We start from the raw sequence: 19,464 nt of genomic DNA on the forward strand, positions 1-19,464 counted from the left end.
GAACTTAACAAAAAAAGGGTATACAGATGAATGTCCATTTTGTATCTGTGTATTCAGAGTGGTTAGGATAGATATATAGTTACATTCTCTTAATGAATAGAAAGATTTGTTCTAATGGTGTTTGTAAATAGGATCTCAAGTCCGCATCTTGTATAGCAATTAACCACTAAGAAGAATGTATGTAGTGTGTTAATTATTGAAACTGTCCTAGCGATTTGATTTGAAACTCTCTCATTGCTATTTGTTTATCAATAAAATTATGAAAAAAAAGAAAAATTAAGATTATATATGTGTCTTCCACTACATTTCTATTGGTGAAACCGCCTGATACTCATTGGTAAATTATGTAGTTTATCTTATAGTAAGAGAAGGAAATAGCAAAATCAAACCATTCGTTAATTATGTGTCAAGATCTACCTCAAAGCATTTGGGAAGGAAGAAAGGAAAAAGACAATGTTCTTATTTTCAAGGAATTTGCAGTCTAATATAAGAGATGAGGTAATTTTATACTTAATCCCAATAATCACTGGTGGTAGGAACAGTGATGTTTCCAGCCTTCCTCAATTCCACAGCCATCTGCTCCTTCCCATTTTCTGTCCTTCAGCCCCCACAGTGGTAAACAAAGAAAGTATATATAACTGCTTGATACACATATAAAGAGATGACAGCTTCATTTTAAACAAGGATGTTGCTAGTATCTTCCTTAGAAATACCTGTCCTTGAACAAGGGCTGCCTCACTCCAGAGTCAAGGATATCAGAATGATCTATACTGGCATTCACACAAATACTTATCTTCCATTCTATGTCAGAATATACCAACAAATACCATTTCCTTGCCAGTAGCTCACAGAAAATGCATCACTTCCAAAACAAGAAACACTTTCAAATATTTATGATACATTTTCATGTACAAAGCACCAGAGATGGTGAAGTAGATAAGTGAAAGACATTATCTAAAGCATCTGAATTTAAGGTCTACTTAATTCACAGAGATACAGACCACTGCTTTTGAGAAGGCACAAATTTCATACCCTCAATTCAATGCACATATAGGGGCTGGGGAGATGGCTCAGTAGAATAAGCACTTCCCTCGCAAGCGCAAGGGCCTGAGTTCAATCCCTCGTTCCGCAAAAAAAAAAAAGCATATATATATACACACAATTTTATAAACTGATTGAGGGCACTAAAGTCCACTCCACTAAAGAATAGGTGATCTTAAGTCTATATAATAAATATTTGAAATCCCCTCCATCTGTATCTCCTTAAATTAAGCAAACTGAAGGAGCACAAAAAGAAGAGTAAACAATAATTACACTAAAATAAACTTCTACTGTCATAACTTACCGTGAACACAGCCCAGGAAAGGGCAGAATGGCCTCCTCCATGCAGAAGGAGCAGGACTGGACCCTCTGAGCCACTCTTATACACGCGAAAAGTGTATGAATTGTTAAAGATAACATATTTAAGATTTTTTTTCTCATTCAGGCTTTTGATGACTAAAAAATTCAAGTAGCATCAAACGACACACACAACTGCTGACCATCAAAGAAAAATTTAAATAGATGTTTGTGAGATATCAACTCCCTGTTCTTTAAGTCTGGAGGTAGAATGACCATATTATTTCAATGAAAACAAGAAAAGTATTCACTCTGCCCTATTGAGGACACACAGTTCCCAGTTTCTGGAAACAAAACCTTTGTTTTTTTTTCCTTTGGTGATACTGGGGATCAAACTTGGGACCTTGCTTGAGCTTGCCAGACAGGCGCTTAGGCTGCTAAGGTATGTCCTCAGTACAACAAAACCATATTTAAGTCACTTAACTCATGAAACTTGCACTTGGGCCCCAAAAGAATAATTAAGTCTTGGGAATTTAATTCTTAATCCTGTTCCCATAAATTAGACAATTATAGCCAAGAGAGATAGTAGCAAAAGCTTACAAGTGATATGACATGTTACACAAAGAATAAATAGGAAGGGAATAAAATGAAATATACAGCAGAAACAACAATTCAGATACTGTACCACATATTCTGCTCAGACAATATGATAAACTTACAAATAAACCAGTTTACAAAGGATATATCTTTGCCAGTTTCATTCTCTACTTCCACATCTTCCATGGACTCGAAGTACTGACTCCAAGGAACAGGGGAAAAATCCCGCTTTCTTCCAGGGCTGGAAGAGAGGGGGTAGGAGAGAAAGATATAAGTAAAACTCAGTTATACACAAGAAGGTAAAATGTGATCAACAAGCACTAAAAGTAAATCTAGAATGAAAATAATGAGAGCATTTTCTTTTCTTCCCTTTCCCTCCCTTGCTCTCTTCCTTGTCTTTTGTTTTTCTTTCTTTTTTGTGGTACCAGGGATTGAACTCAAGGCTTTTACACTGAACTGCACTCTCATCTGTGTTTCCATTTTAATTTTGAAACAAAGTCTTACTAAGTCACTAAATGGCCAAGCCTGGTCTTGAACTTGAGGTTCTCCTGCCTCAGCCTTCCAGAAGGCTAGGATTACAGAAATGCACCACCACACTCACCTAAACATGTTTTCTTACCTGGTGTGTGGCACACACCTGTAATCCCAGCACCCAGGAGGCTGAGAGAGGAGGATTAGTTGTGAGTTGGAGGCCAGCCTCTGCTACATAGTGAGTTCATGGTAAGCCTGAGCTAACTGCATAGACTGTCTCAAAAAAAAAAAAAAAAAAAAGTTTTTTCTCATAAAGTCACAGAGTTCATCACAAGCATTACATAAAAAGTGTCTAAATAGGTTCAAATATAGATTTGATTAAAAACTTTAAATTTTATAAAATTCATTAGTATGTTTTAATTATAACTAAATTCTGTATATATACACTGCACAAAATCTGCTAGCTCTCTCTTCTTGATCATGGCTATAGATTCATTCTTCATATCACTCCTTCTGAACTCTTCTTCATTGTTGCTGGAAGTGTAGACTGGTGCAACACTGTGGAAATCAGTGTGGGAACTTCTCAAAAAAATATGACTGGAGAGGCTCCATTTGATCCAGCTAGTCCTTTCCCTGGTATCTTCCCAAAAGAACTAAAAGTCTCATACTAGGTGATATTATGCACACCCTGCATAGCAGTACAGTTTGCAATCTTGCAAACAGCTCAAATGTCCATCAACTAGTGAACGGGATAAAGATGTAGTTTTTTATTCAATGGAATACTACTCTGCCATAAAAGGGGATAAGCTTAAGACATTTCTAGGTAAACAGATGCACCTTAAGAACATTAAGGTGAAATAAATTACATACATATGTGTAAATACCACATTGTTTCTCTGGTGTGAGAAACCAGAAGTATAAATAAGGGACAAGATATATAATAGGTATTGTGAAATAGGAAGAAAAAGTTCAAATAAGGATCAAATAGGGAGGAGAACAGGGGAAAAGGAAAAGTAAGAAAGAAAATGAGAAAAGGAGGAAAAAATGGAAATATAGCTTTTGTAAATGGAGAGGGGAAGAGGTATTGAAGAGAAGGTACAAGAACAGAGAAAAAAAGTTGTATCATGTATAGAGGTACAAATTCTCTATGAGGAATGTGATCATTATGCATATCTAAGGTGTACCAATGAAGTATGGTTTAAAAAGATCATTCCTTCTACATTCAATCTTCGTCACTTCACTTCTTCACATCTTTAATCTCTCATACGTTCAGGCTTTTGTCATTTCCCAACCAGTCAATATACAACCTTCACAGAAGGCAAACTTGAAATATCAGTACAGTATCCTGAACTTCCAAAAATTTACTTGAAGACCTGCTTACACAGAAATGAAATGCTTTAGGGTTATTTTTTCAAGTTGCAAAACCTACATATACATCAGCAAGAGACTGATGAAATTATACATACAGAATTATTTAGTGGTTAAAAACAAAGAAATTATATACTGACAAAATTCTTTATATATGGATACATAACACTCCAAAATAAACTATTAAGTAAAAAAGTCAAATAGATGTACATGATAACACTAAGAAATACATATATATAAGTAAAATTGTTTAGATATGTTTAGACTGTCTCTGGAAGGACAGCAACATAACCTTGATCATAACCTTCCCTTTTTCTTGAAGGGAAAGTACAGCTGGGAAATGAGAGAAAATTTATATATATTTTTTTTATTTTTTTCACACAGCACTGGGATTGGATTCATTCAGCTGTTCATAAACTTGTGATCTGACTGTCTTGGTCTCCCAAATAGCTGGGACTAGAGGACTGCCACTGCACCAGGCAAGAGAGAAATTTTTTGATGTATATCCCTTTGTAATTTTTTTGACCATATTAACAAATACAAATTTTAAAACAAAAATAAGAAATACCAGTGTGTGTGTGTGTGTGTGTGTGTGTGTGTGTGTGTGTGTGTAATTCAGAGGACTGCTCCAACTTGCACATGCTAGGCAAGTTTTCTAACACTGAATTCTATCCCAAGCCTTTTTTTCACACTTTTGAGACAGGGTCAAACTAAAATGTCCATGTTGGCCTTGAACCTGTGAGCATCCTGCCTCAGCTTCGCCTGCGGCTAGGATTGGAGACATGAATCACAGTGCCCAACTTCTCTATTTACAAACTATATCTTGGGTGGGAAACAGGAGGGAAATCCTGAGCCTTCCCTTATTTCCATACTTATTCTTCCTATTAAAGGAGGAAATTCAGAATTCTATCAGCACTACAACATCACCACCTGCCAGGCATCCTCCTACACAAGTCATGGGATTGGTTGGAGAATACCTATAAAGCATAAGACAAAGCCCTTTTTAAACATAAAGTTAATACAAAAGCATTTTTGGTTGACTATAATACCAGAAAGATTTACAATGGAGCCGCTGGCTACTCAACAGTGTTAAGTAGTTTCAACAATGATGAGTTTATTATATTGAATATCTACTATAGTCCAGTCATCAAGCCAGAGCAGTAGTTCTTAAACTCTGTAACAATGAAACCACTTGAGAAATTTTGAAGCTGTCCAAGTCCCAATGACAAGCACTAAGAATATAAAGGGAGAACACATAATTTAGAATGAGAGAGTTTAAATTCCTTAAAGTTCCAACCATTTCGTCCAATTCCCTACTTACTTTGGACTTGATCAAATCAAATCTGTTTTTGCCTTGGACTGCAGTGACTAAACATTTGTATGTCTTTTAAAGAATAGAACCAATCTGACGTTTGGTCATTGCTCAGTACATTAATAATCCTATCTTTTAGTATAAAAAGTGCCTCTGTGAAAATAAATTGCTACTGCACCTGGACCTTGTTTGTCTAGTTTGATTTTTCTAGTTACATTTGAATTCCTAGAGAAAACAGAAGCAGGGCTTAGAATTCTATTTACCATTAGTCACAAATATACCTGTGTATATACTAACTTGAGTATAACAACCTCAACATGGTATGTGGGACATATTATCACACATTCTAAGGATCCAAGCATGAAGTCTTTATATTTGTACCTAGGATATTATGATAGTACCTAAAATTTAATAAGCACAATGAGTCACGGTACCAAATACTTTATTGGAGTGAATTTAATCCTTAAAAAACGAGTTATTTTATCCTATCTCACAGATGAAAATACAGATTTTTTTTTTTTTTGGCCATGTGCTAAATATTCTTTATTTGTTCTTCTTTAACACACAGTGCAACAAAGAAATGACTCTGACACTTTTTTTTTTTTTACAAAGTTAAGAACATTCCTTAAAGTGTCTTAAAAACCAGAGTAAAAATATTTCTTAGATAACTTGGTCAAAGCAAAACAAAACAAAAACACATAAATACCCATTGTCCTGGGAATATCTGCAAGAAAGCCATGTTGTCTGAGGAAAACATGTTGCCACTTACAAAACCACAAAAATAAGACTACTGAAGAAGCAAATCTAGATTAAACAGCAAGGGGAAAAAAAAGCAGTTAAAATTTGCTAAATTTCTGATTAACCTACTAGGACTCTTAAACTTTGCTCCCACTAGCACACAGTAGCAGGATGTATAGGCTCAAACCTACAGATCTCTGGACTTAACTCTCCTAAGGCATAAAAAGTCCTGTTACCAATGGCACACGGGCCTCCTACAAACACACGGGTTTCTCTAGTCCAGCTGAGTCTGTCTCTTTAGGAAACATGAGCAATAATAAACAGGGGGCCAGACCAACTCAGTATGTGAAAGTGGCATCTATGACACCTCCCTTCTGTCATTATGGAGAACAGAACCTGGAAATGTCCTACAGCAGAGCTGCTGGGCACCAGATTGGGTGTGGTGGTCTACAAAGCAGCAGGCAAAGGACAGATGTATCTCATAGCACGTTTCTACAAAGAAACTGGGCAGATCTGGGTGTAAAAGGAAAATGTTCTATCCCTAAATAAAATTAGCATGGTTAATGGACTCTGAATGCACATTTATAGCATAAAAGAATTTCAATTCTACTTTCATACAGGAAAAATCTCAACCCTTTGTGACTGAGTTTCACATTAACTGGAACTTTTATGTACAACCTAAACACTATCATTTTGGAAAGAAACTCACTGTGATGTGTAGATCCATCTTGCCAGTTAGCTAAGTTCTAGGGCTTTTTTTCTCTTTCTCTTATCCTTGGTAAAATTTTATCCAAAAAACAGGATATATATTTTTAAAACATGACCCATTATAGAATAAAGTATGAAATCAAGAGTGATTTCAGTTTTGGCAGCCCCTATATATTCTAAGCTCTTTAAAGACTAGCTGGATAAAAGGATCATGGGCTCCGAAAATACAGATTTATAACAAAGTAAACTGCCAAAGGTCATACAACTATTAAGTAGCAGTGACAGGATTCAAATCCAGTTTCATCATACTCCAAAGCCTCTTTATCCCAACACTACATTATTTCTCAACTACCTTTTTCTTTCCTGTCTTTCACTCTTTCATATATGCTGAGGAAAATCAGTAAGGCTGCACTGCACATTACCAGAGGCTTCCCTTTCACTGTCTAATTATGCCTGATTATCCCAGAGCCATAAAAACTTTTCAAATTGGCCAGGTGTAATTAAAAAAAGTTACCTTCTATAAACTGAAATTATTTCTAAGAAAATACCTGTATTCCTAATTGCATTTTTAAAAAAGTTCCAGAGACAACCCAACTTGCACCAACCAAATGAGTAATTACCTTTCAGTAAAGAAGTCTACAACTCTACATAAGTTGCTCCTACACACAGATTTCCCAACACAATTTTGGCACCTTCTTTCAAATATATACTTCTAGACTTCAGTTGGTTTTGCAACCAATATTAGACAGTAAATAGGTGGCAAGGAGTTTTCATCTACATATTTTAAAACAAAATACTTTGCATTTTAGGGATGCAGTTTTGGTCTGAAAAATACTTTTAGGTTCTTTTTTAATTGACTATTTTACAGTGATTTTAGCTTAAGTAGGCCTTATTATAATTTTTCAAATGAATTACTGCCTTTTTCTTTTTGATGTCATAATGAAAAAAAATTTTTAAACTACAGAAGGCACACCCACTGATCTGGTGCTTGCACCTAGTCCCACCACTTGAGAACTTCGGAAAACCTCTGGGCAGTCCACAGGATTCTTGTGAACTGTGACCCATGGCCCACAGTGCGTAAGCACAGTGGCTGTGCAGATGCCTGGCCCAACCACCTAAGTACTTAGTAAGACTCTGCGGCTACTGGGATCCTGGGAAGCAGAACGTGTGGGCCCCAGCACTATAGCACAACGGTTGTGCTGGCGCCCAATCCAACCATCTCAGAAGTTAGGAAGACACCTGGCAGCCTCGGGATCCTAGTGAATCTGGCCCAAGCCCACCATCCACAAAGAAGCTTTGCTGAGCACGGGCCAGTCACCAACACTAATAGTGAGAACTTGGTGAGTCCTAACCTGCCCCCCTACACACACACTGTAGCATAGCAGGAACCTTACTGCTGCCCCAGGCTCTCCCACCACTGCTGAGTACAGATGATCATTGGAAGCTTCAAAAACGCCAAAACAAAGTAGTCAATCTCAATCCTCCAGCCCACCCAGAATAAGTCCAAGAGACAAGGACATAGAAGAATTTGGAAGTCACACATTTGAAATTTCTGAAATGATAGCAACTGAAGCAAAGAAAAAAGTACATCAGGCTATAGAAGAAACACAATTAGAAATAATCAGGGCTGAGGAGATGGCTCAGTAGAATAAGCACTTGCCTGACAAGTGCAAGAGCCTGAGTTCAATCCCCCATTCCACCAAAAAAAAAAAAAAAAAAAAAAAAAAGAAAAGAAAAAAGAAATAATCTCTTAGGTCAAACAGAAATGACAACAATCATGAAAAAAACTGCTCAGTACAGCTAAAGAAGACAGATTAAAAAGGATAGAGGAGCATACAAAAATGATGGAAACACTGAATGAACAACACAGGAAAGAATTATAATGAATGAAACATTCAAACAGAAATCCAGGAAATTAAGAATTTCACTAAAAGCTGTCAAAACCTCTAGAATGAACCTGAAGATAGACTTTCAGACCTTGCAGACAGCGATGCAGCTAACAAATGTGAAAGAAAAGATCTCTTAAAACTAAGAAGGAAGGGCAGGCCTAATAGCTCAGTGGATTAAAGCAGCTGCAGGGGCCAGAAATTTGATCCCCGGGCAGCAGTGCCACTCCCACCCACTGGGGCAAGCTGAGACAGTGATTGAGACTGGGTGTAAAGGCACACACCTGTAATCCCAGCACTTGAGAGGCTGTAAACAGGAGGATCACTACAAATCCAATTTACGCAGTTTACACCCTGTACAACCTGTCCTAAATACAAAAAAAACAAACTAAGAAGGAACCAGGAAATAACAATTCAGCAGCTACAAGACAACACAAAGAAAAACAACATAAGAATAATAGGCGTCAACAAAACAGCAAGAGCCAGGATAAATGGCATAAAAATAGCAGAAAATTTTCCAAACATGAGAACACAATCTGACATATAGTAAATGAGGCATATAGAACTACAACTAGCCAAATTCAAATTAAATGTGCACACAGACACATAATTGAGATTTGAGAAATTCAGCAAAAGACTAGAATATTAAAAGTTGCTAGAGAGAAAAAACAGATCACCTACAATGGAAAGCCCGTCAGAATCACAGCAGATTTCTCAACACAAACCATCAAATCAAGAAGAGCTTGGAGTAGAGTATTTCAGGTCCTGAAAGAAAATAACTGCCAAAACAGATTGATCTACCCTATAAAACTATCTACCAAATTCAATAGCGAGATAATATTTTTCAAAGACTAAGAGCAACTGAAGAAATTCAGGACCACCAAACCATCCCTACAAGGAGTATTGACAGATATTCTACAAAGAGACAGAAACAACCACAACTTCAAGAACGGCGAAAAGAAACCATCAACCAGAGAAAGTAATTAAAAACAGGGGTAAACTACTGTAAGCATAGCAGAAAAATAACATGACAAAGATAAGCCAATACATATCAGTTATCACCATCAATGTAAATGGCCTCAATTCACCAATCAAAAGAAACAGACTGGTAGAGTGTATTAAAAACAAAATCCAACAATATGCTGTATACAAGAAACACATTTAACTCAAAAGGAAATTCACAGACTGAAAGTCAAAGCAGGAGAAACAATACTCTATGCCACAGGACACCAGAAAAAAAATCACGGGCAGCATTCTAGTTGCTGGCAGTATCAACTTTAAGCCAAATATCATTCAAAGAGATAAAGGAGGTCACTCACTGCTTACTGGTTAGGGGAAAACTGCAAGAGAAAGAGACAATAATTGTAAATATATAAGTGCCCAATGTAGGAACACCCACCTATATAAAACAAATTATAACAGACATGAAAAATCAAATGAGCAATAATACAATTATAATGGGGGACTTTAACACACCATGGATCACAAAGAAATTAGATCAACTAGGCAAAAAATCAGCAAAGAAATAACAGAACTAAAGTAAACTTATTTTTTTTGGCTCCGAATGCCCTCAGGACAGGTTTGGCTGGCTTGAGTTGTGGGGATCGAACCACAACTACCTGAGCCTGACTGCTTTGTTGAAGCAGCCACTTAAAAAATTGAGCTAAGGGGCAGGCCCCCTAAAGTAAACTTTTGAAGAAACAGACTTAGTAACTTCAAGACTGTTTTACCTGGCAACAACAGAATACACATTTTTCACAGCTATACATGGGACATTCTTTAAAAATAGAACATATACTAGCGCAAAGAGCATGCGTAAGTAAATACAAAGGAAATGAAATTATCCCATTCATTCTATCTGACCATAGCTCAATAAAACTGGAAATAACTGAGAAAAGAAACCACAAAAACACCATAAACACACAGATATTAAATAACAACCTCCTAAAAAACCAGTGGGCCATAGATGACATTAAAGAAATTAAACAATATTTATAATCAAAGGAAAATGTAGACACAACTTATCAGAACCTGCGGGATTCAGTGAAAGCTATCTTAAGAGGGAAATTTATAGTGCTAAATTCACACATTAGAAAACAGAATAAGCCCAAATAAATGATCTTATGGTGCACCTCAAGGTCCTAAAAAAAGACCAAGTCTTCTTGGCACAAAGCCTAAAGAAGGCAGGAAATTATAAAGATTAGAGCAGAAATTAACAATGGAGATAAAGAAAATACAAAGAATAAACAAATCAAAGAGCTGGTTCTTTGAAAGAATAAAATAGGTAAATCTCTAGCTAGCCTTATCAAAAAAAAGGAAAGAAAAAATCCAAATTCCTGCAATAAGGAATGAAAAGGGTGAAATCATTAAAGACACTATAAAAATTCAGAAGATCAATACCTACTTTCAAAATCTGTACTCTCACAGAATGGAAAACAAAGAGGAAATGGACAGTTTCCTAGATATGTATGAAATACCAAAACTGAGTCAGGAAGATATACAAACTCTGAATAACCCAATAACAGGAAATAAAATTGAAAATGTAATCAAACACCTACCAACAAAGAAAAGCCCAGGTCCTGATGGATTCAGAGCTAAATTCTATAGGAAATTTAAAGATTTAATGCCAACTCTTCTCAAATCCTTCAATGAAATTGAAAGGGAAGCAATTCTCCCAAACTCATTTCTAGAGGCAAGCATTATTCTGATACTAAAACCAGAGAAAGATCCAAGTGAAAAGAAGAACTACATGGCAATCTCCCTCATAAGTATAGATACAAAAATCCTCAATAAATTAGTAGCAAACAGAATGCAGCAAATCATCATGATTATACATCACAACCAAGTAGGATTCAACCCAGAAATGCAAGGATGGTTCAACATATGCAAATCCACAAATGTAATACACCACATCCACAAAGCCAAAACAAAAACCATATGACCATCTCAACAGATGCAGAAAATGCTTTTGACAAAGTCCAACACTCATTCATGGTTTAAAAAAAAAAAAAAACCTACACAAAATCTGAATAAATGGTCTTTCTCTCAACCTGACAAAAGCCATCTATGAGAAACCAATAGCCAACATCATACTACATGGGCAAAAACTGAAAACTACACTTTAAAATCAAGAACAAGACAAGAATGTCCACTGTCACCACTCCTATTTGATATCGTTCTGGAAATATTAACCAGGGCAATTAGACAAAAGAGAAAAATAAAAGGAATAATGATTGGGAAAAGAAGTCAAATTATCATTATTTGCAGATGACATGATACTCTACATAAAAGACCTCAAAAACTCAACCAAGAGACTTGTAGATTTAATAACCAAACTCAGTAATATAGCAAGATACAAGGTCAATAATCAAAAATCATTAACATTCTTGTACACAAACAATGAAAGAACTGAGAGGGAAATGAGGGAAACCAAACCTTTCACAATAACATACAAAAAAAGGAAAAGAAATATGCAGGAATCAATCTAACAAAGGAAGTAAAAGATTTATACAGTGAAAATTATAGTAGTCTGAGAAAATAGATTGAAGATGATATCAGAAAATGAAAAGATATTCCTTGCTCCTGGATAGGAAGAACCAACATTGTGAAAATGGCCATGCCCCCAAAATTGTTATACAGGTTCAATGCAATCACAGAACTAGAGGAAACATTCCTAAAATTCATGTGAAACCAGAAGAGATCCAGAATAGCAAAAACAATCCTTGATAACAAAAGGCAGGAAGCATCACAGTCTCCAACCTGAAATTATGCTACAAACTACTGTGATAAAATCAGCATGGTACTGGCTTTAAAAAAGACCTGAAGATCAGTGGAACAGACTAGAAGATGAAGACACAACTACAAACACACTCAGCCACTTTATCTTTGACAAAGTGGCCAAACATTTTTACTGCAAGAAACATAAGCCTCTTTAATAAATGGTGCTGGAAAAACTTGCTTTCCACATGCCAAAGGCTAAAATTAGACCCATGTCTATCACCAAGCTACTTTGACTATACTAAACTACAGTCAAAACAGATCAAAGATTTAAACATTAAAACAAAATCACTAAATCTCCTGGAGGAAAATGTAAGTAGAATGCTTAAAGATATAGGGGTACATAGAGAGTCCATGAACAAAAGCAAAACTATAAAGAAAATATTTCAAAGAGTCCACAATTGGGATCTCATCTTTTCGAAAAGTTTCAACTTAATACTGATTTACCACGTTTTTGAAAATCCTACATCCTATTCTGTTTGCCACTGGTGAGAATATTAAGTTGTCTTATAATTGGTCATCATAAAATCCAAAAATGGAAATTGTGCATTTCACAGAATGTCCTGCACTGGACAGGATAAGATGTGAAGAGGTGACACAGTCAGAGACCACTATAGGGATAAAGACAAACTCCTGGGTTCTTAAACTTATTCATTAAAAGCATCATCTGTATTTTCTTCTAAAGCAGTTGGGAATTTAAAAGTACCTGTTAAAATCATAACTCTTTACTCAGGCCTACAGATGTCTAAAAGGCAGGTGCCTAAGTAGGTATTTAAAGCTGAATAAATCTTGACTTTGATTTTGTAAAACTTTGGGTGAAATCCCTTCTCAGCTCTGCACTAATGACATGAACAATAAGGTAATATCTGTCTAAAAATGGGCAAAATAAGGTTTATTAACCCAAAATTTATCTCACCTATATTATTTCCCTTCAAGTCTGAGAAAAATAGGTAAGAGATTTACAAGGACACTCAGCTATGCCAAGTAAATGTCCACTACCTAAAATTTAGGATCCCCTAGATTCACAAAACAGATTGCCCCAAGCAACAACAATCATCTCACAAGAACCAAACTACCCCTCAGCCATAATTACTCCTCTAGAACTACTGAAACTAATACTGAGCTAATGATCAATCAACCCCAGCTTACCACAGCAACCCATGAAACTGTTCTTCATTCTTCTGTGAATAAGATGACCTCCACAGACTTGTGCCCTTCAGTCCTTCACAAAGAAACTCCTTTCCTAATTTCTTTTGCTTTCCTGTAACCAGCTGGCCCTCCATCAAAGCTGTATTTCCTTCATTTTATCTTACTTTCCAATTAAAGCTTTTTCCTATAAATTTGTGCTGAATGCTTGCTTGAATTTCTATAATTGCTTATGCAAGAACTTAATGCTACCCAGTAACAGAATGAGGATATTTAGCTGATGTGATTTCAAGCAAATACATGAAACCTTACCTCACATAAAAACCATTTTCATGTAAGATACTTAATCCACGGGTGAGTCCAACCTCCTGAGTCAGACTACATAAAAATACACTTCGCTTAAAATGCATAAAGACTGCTGCAGTATAGTAAGCACAGCTGTAATCTTACACCTTAGACAATTCAGTTCTACTTTGCCTCGATTAAGAAAAAAGCCTAAATTTTTTTTCCATTACTGCTCAATATAAGAACAACATAGCTATTAACTTCTTTTCCAAAAAGCTAAATTACTTTAGAGGAAAAGGTATGTTCCCTTTTCAACAGGTAAGAATTTTTTTTTCCTAGTTTCACTACTCAACAAATAACTAGTATTAGCCTGACTTTGTTTTCTGAAAATGTGGGTAATACTAGCCTTAAAAATTCTGAGGAGAAAATGAAATGGTATACACATGAAATCATTAAACTGTAAAGTGCTAGAAAAGAAACACTATAGTCCATCAACTCTAAAATACTTTTTTCACATTTAAAATGATGTCTTAACAATGCTGTGTAGTTCAAACAATAGTCCTACCCTAATTTTCAGTGGAAAAATAAGCAAAACTTTCAAGATAGGGGCTGGTCAAATAGCTCAGCAGATTAAAGCACCTGCAAGCTGGCACAGGGGATGGGGGTTCCATCCCTGGGTCTGCCATGCCAGCCCGGCCCCCAGGACATGCTGAGATGGCAATTGAGACTGGGCGTGGTGGTGCACATGTAATCCCAACTCTTGGGAGGTTGTAAACAGGCGGATCACTATGAGTCTGATCTAGTAGTGAGAGCCTGAACACCCTGTAGACTCTTCCCTGAAATACCAAAAAACCTTTCAAGATAGCCAAGTATAGTATCTTGAGTTCAAGACCAGCCTGGGCTACACAGTGAATTCAAGACTGGCCAGGACTACACAGCAAGATACAGTCTCCAAGACAAAAACAAAAAACAAACAAGAAAACCTTTCAAGGTGGGTGCTGACCACTTGGAAGAAAATCTTAGAAACAAATGTAAAATATGCTTTCAACCCCTAAGAAGTTAATGGTTGTTAGGAGGGGTAGGGGTAGTTGTTTAATCTTATGAATTAAACAGTAAGCATCAAAGGTAAGATACCTTAGTAAGAAGACCAAGTTCAATCCCCAAAACAGTAAGAAAAATATTTCCAGCTACTCAGGAGGCTGAAGTAAAATGGTTTATTCTCAGGAGCAAAACCAGCTTGGGCAACAGAGGGAGACAAGTGAAGCGAGAAGTGGGAAAGGAAGAAAGAAAAACAGAGAGAGGTGGGGGCTCAGGGGAGAGGCGGGGAGAGAGGGGGCAGCGGAGAAGAGAGAAGGGGACAAAAGGAACGGGAAGAGAAGAGTGTGGAGAGGATTAGGGATGAGCCAATCAAGCTTTAATAAAGGCAGGAAGGGAGTCCTAGTTATACAACTTTTGTAAAAAGATCCAAGTTCAAACAAAACACACAGCTACTAAGATACCATTAGGAAAATAAAGAAGCAGACAAAGTTATTTGATGTTTTGTAAGGGTTAAATATAGCTGTTCACCCTTATATTAATGTGTGTGGCATTACACAGCGATCAGAATTTATTTAAGTTATTATTCTACCACAACAAGAAAAAGCAATTAGATTTGGTCTCAGCATTTAAGAACAATGAGTCCAGGTGTGGTGGCGCACACCTGTAATCCCAGCACTAGGAAGGCTGAAAACAAGATGATCACAAGTCCAAGCTGCATAGTGAGACCCTGTAGCAAATACATACATGGGGGAAAAAAAGGAACTAACAATACCTCTGATGAAATATGTTTCAGACTAACAGCTGTAAACATTTTCCTCAAACCCAATTGCATGGCATGAAAATCCATTGTAAAAAAAAAAAAATGTACTTCAGAGGCACAGCAAATATCTCGAGTAATTATTTTTTTAGTTTAATTTTATTTTGAAGAGTAAAAACAAGCAAAAACAAACAGAAAAAAGAAACTGTAAGAACAATACATATGGAGCTGAACAGATAGCTCAGCGGACTAAAGTGCCTACTTAGGCAGGTATAGGTACTGGGGTTCCATCCTGGTGTGCTGCGCTGACTCTACCCCCACCCCTTGGAAGCACTGAGATAGCAACTGAGACTGGGTGTGGTGGCACACCCAGCACTTGGGAGGCTAAAACAGGAAGATCTCTCTGAGTCCGGATCTGTGTAATGAGACCCTGCAAACCCTGCACTAAATACATAAAAAAATACATGTTACAGATTTTCAAAACAGGAACAGCTAATTAACAATGGTTGTTATTTTATCTATTTTTATCATCAAATCTGTTGTCCAGATTAACAGATAGTTATGCAAGATTGGACAAATAATTGAATATTGGCACTTGCTTTCAAGAAATTAAATTTTTTCCTTGTTTTTTAAAAATTTATTTTAAAGACAGTATAATAATTGATAACATATTAGATATGGTACAGATTTACAAGACCAAGATGAGAGGTATTCAACTATGGGTTTTGTATTACACATTACTGTCCTCTATGTAGTTGTTTAGACCGCAGATATCAGCATACAAGGCAAAAATTCTAAACATTAACTGCTATTTTCAAAAAACTGATGGAAATTCTTAGTACAATCATCTCAGCCATCCTGTAAAAGTAATTATTTTAGAGTCTCCTTTCATGTACAATTTACTTAAATTATGAACAGCTCATTTAATTCCAAATCACTGCTCCTCTCTCCCATTAACTTCCCTGCTAAATTCAGGTGGTTGGGCAACTTTAAACTACTGAAAATTTGTCATCTTTCTATTGTATTTGAGTGTTATTTATTCACTCAACAATGTTTTTGAACTCTTACATATTAATTACTTTGGGTGAAGTAACTAAAATATAAGGTTTACAATTAAAAGAAGACTAAAACTGCAGATCACAGTCTTGTTGCTGCTAGTGAAATATATGAAAAAAAAAGTACATAGAAAGCTCTATTGGCTGTAAGAAGAACCACTGAGAACAAAATATACAGTACAACCATAATTCATTTTATATTTTTATATATAAAAGAATTAAAGCTAGGGATGGTGGCATGTCTGTAATCCCATCACTCTGGAGACTGAGGCAAGAAGACTGCAAATTTAATCCAGCATGGAAAATTTAAGCGACTTAGTGAAGACTGACTCAAAATAAAAAGTAAATAAAAAGAGCTGGAGATGTAGCTCAGTGTAACAGTCCTAATTTTAACTTCCCAGTACCAATTTTTTTCATTTTTATATAAAATAACTTTCTTATACTTAAATGAACCATATATATATATATATATATGCACATACATATATATCCATATATATATATATATGCACATACATATATATGCACATATATATATATATGCACATACATATATATGTGTATAATAAAATACTTAAAGATATTCCTGACAAGAACATTGGTGATGGAGCATTTCTTTTTAATTTTTTATTATTTTGATGGGAAAAAAAAGAGCAATGAAACAGTTTCAAAACAGGTTAGCAGGACAGTTACAATAATTAATACATTGTATATTGTTGTCTTCGCAGTAGGTAGTAGCTAGTAGAGGACAAGATGCAGACATGATATCTTGTCTAAACAATATTAGTACAAACCATTCTTTTTGTTGAACTAAGAGAAAGTAGCTGTATATCTATCCTATTTTGTAGACACATATATTTGTTTTTTCACTACAAAAATGGTCCTTTATTGATATCCCCCTTTCTTGTTTTGTTTTGTCAGAGATGGGTGTTCCACTGCAGTTAGAGAAGCTGTATTTGGAGAAATCTTTAAACATCTTTTCATACTTGATACCAGTTCAAATATTGTAGGTGCTTGAATTCAGCAAAATAATCCAATATAGTACAATAGTCCATAATAGTAGTGGGTTATCCACAGAACTGGCAACTGTCAGAAGTCACTCACTTGAGCCTTTTACAGGTCAGGTTATTAATATGGCTTTACTTTTTATACACCGTGGTTATACTTTTCTGCTGGATGGTTAAGACCAAGTTAAAGCAAGACCTATATAACTTTTGTATCTGACAAGGTCAGTCAAATTCCCTCAGGATTTACCCTGAAACCATGTAGATCTTTTGTCAGTATCAGCCATCTGGATGAGTCACAGCCATTGCTTAACCAATCTGCTCTCTGTGAAAGCCTGAGAGAATGTTTTCCCTCTAGGTGACTCTCCTTAGGCCTACTATACATCATCAGTCACTTTCCTCTGTGGCTCCATAATCTCCTTGAACAGAAAATTTGGGACACCACTGAGTTACAGGATGTCACAGCGCAGGTTCTCTTATGTCCTGAGTCCTCACTGACCTTGGAAGGCTAGGGCCAAAATATTGGCCATCCTTGTAGTCCCTCTTTTTCACTAATTTTTGGTCTGCAAACTTTAGTTGTTAACCATCCAGAAGAGAAGCTTAATGATATTATTATCCTGTAACAGAGGTAGTTGAGCTTAACATCACTATCTGGGGTTCGGGGAGACAGCTCCATAGAATAAGCACTTGCCTGGAAAGCGCAAGGGCCTGAGTTCAATCCCTGGTTCCACAAAAAAACAAAAACAAAAACAAAAAACCCACTACCTGTCTGAGTATCAAATGCCTTATCCATAATATGGAACTGCTATTTTCCAACAACCATGGATATTCTAAACTTTAAATTGTGATGGAGCATTTCTTACAAAACTACCAGTACACATGTTAGTTTATGTTACTTCTGACACTCACTCCTTGGCTCACCTGAAAGAACACCTACCCCTCCTAGTAACTACACAGTTCTTCAGTGGTTCAAAGAGTATTTCCCATTTGTCTTCAAGAATTTTCTTCCAATTTATCAATATTTATTTAAATACTTTGATATTGAATTTGGCATTCACTCAGGCAAAGACAATGGGAATCAAGTTAGTACTGTTACCAGATCAACAGCATTATAAAGACACTTTATTTTAAATGTGAAAAGCAATATATCTTAGCAGGTACTGGTGTGCAGGTCTATAATCCTTTATAATGCCTATAATCAGGAAACCAAGGCAAGACTGCAAATTCAAGTCTACCCTGGGTACCTTAGCAAGATCCTGTTTCAAATTTTAAAAGTTAAATACTGGGAATATAGCTCAGTGATACAGTAACCTTGGGTTCAATTCTCAATACTGTAAAAAAAGAAAAATATGTCTTATACTTAAACTGTAGTTTCAATTATGTTGGTTTACTATTTAAATAATTCTGTACATAAACCATCTCATTTTCTGCTCAAAACTCTATAGGATTAGTTTTATCCATACTTTAAGAAAATGAAGTCAAGTCTGCACCATTATTTCAGTAGTAAAGCCAGAAAGTCAATCTTCTTTTTTTAATCTTTTCATGTTTTGTTAGGTTTCTCTGGGAGGGGTTGTGGAGGTTTGTTGTTTGTTTGAGACAGGATCTTGCTATGTGGTTTGCTGCCTTGAATTGACTGTTCATCCCAGGCTGACATTAAATTCATGATTCTCCTGTCTCATCCTCCTTAGTGTTGGGATTACAGGTGTACACCAGAAATGCCCAGCTTGATTTTTTTAATTTTTTGGTAGTACAGTTGGGATTTATTTTTATTTTTTTTCAAAATTTTATTGATAAACAGCAATGAGACAATTTCAAATCAAATCGGTAGTACAGTTTCAATAACCAACACACTGCATACATTCTTCCTAGTGGTTAATTGCTGTACAAGATGTGGACTTGAGATCCTATTTACAAACACCATTAGAACAAATCACTCTATTCATTAAGAGAATGTAACTATATATCTATCCTAACCACTTTGAAT

At 35.9% G+C, this 19,464-nt stretch overlaps 1 protein-coding gene across 1 annotated transcript in view; it reads right to left on the reverse strand.

The window, feature by feature from the left end:
- Positions 1 to 19,464, reverse strand: part of Ppme1 (protein phosphatase methylesterase 1) — a 124,792-nt gene that overhangs the window by 90,381 nt on the left and 14,947 nt on the right. Inside the window, exons 2-3 of the mRNA XM_023702056.1 lie at positions 2,083 to 2,176; positions 1,346 to 1,438 (exon numbers count right to left, since the gene is read on the reverse strand). Coding sequence (XP_023557824.1) covers positions 1,346 to 1,438; positions 2,083 to 2,176 — 187 coding nt within the window. The remainder of the gene's footprint in view (positions 1 to 1,345; positions 1,439 to 2,082; positions 2,177 to 19,464) is intronic.

This window comes from Octodon degus, unplaced genomic scaffold (assembly GCF_000260255.1).
Source record: "Octodon degus isolate 3935 unplaced genomic scaffold, OctDeg1.0 scaffold00146, whole genome shotgun sequence".
NCBI classification, from domain to species: Eukaryota; Metazoa; Chordata; class Mammalia; order Rodentia; family Octodontidae; genus Octodon; species Octodon degus.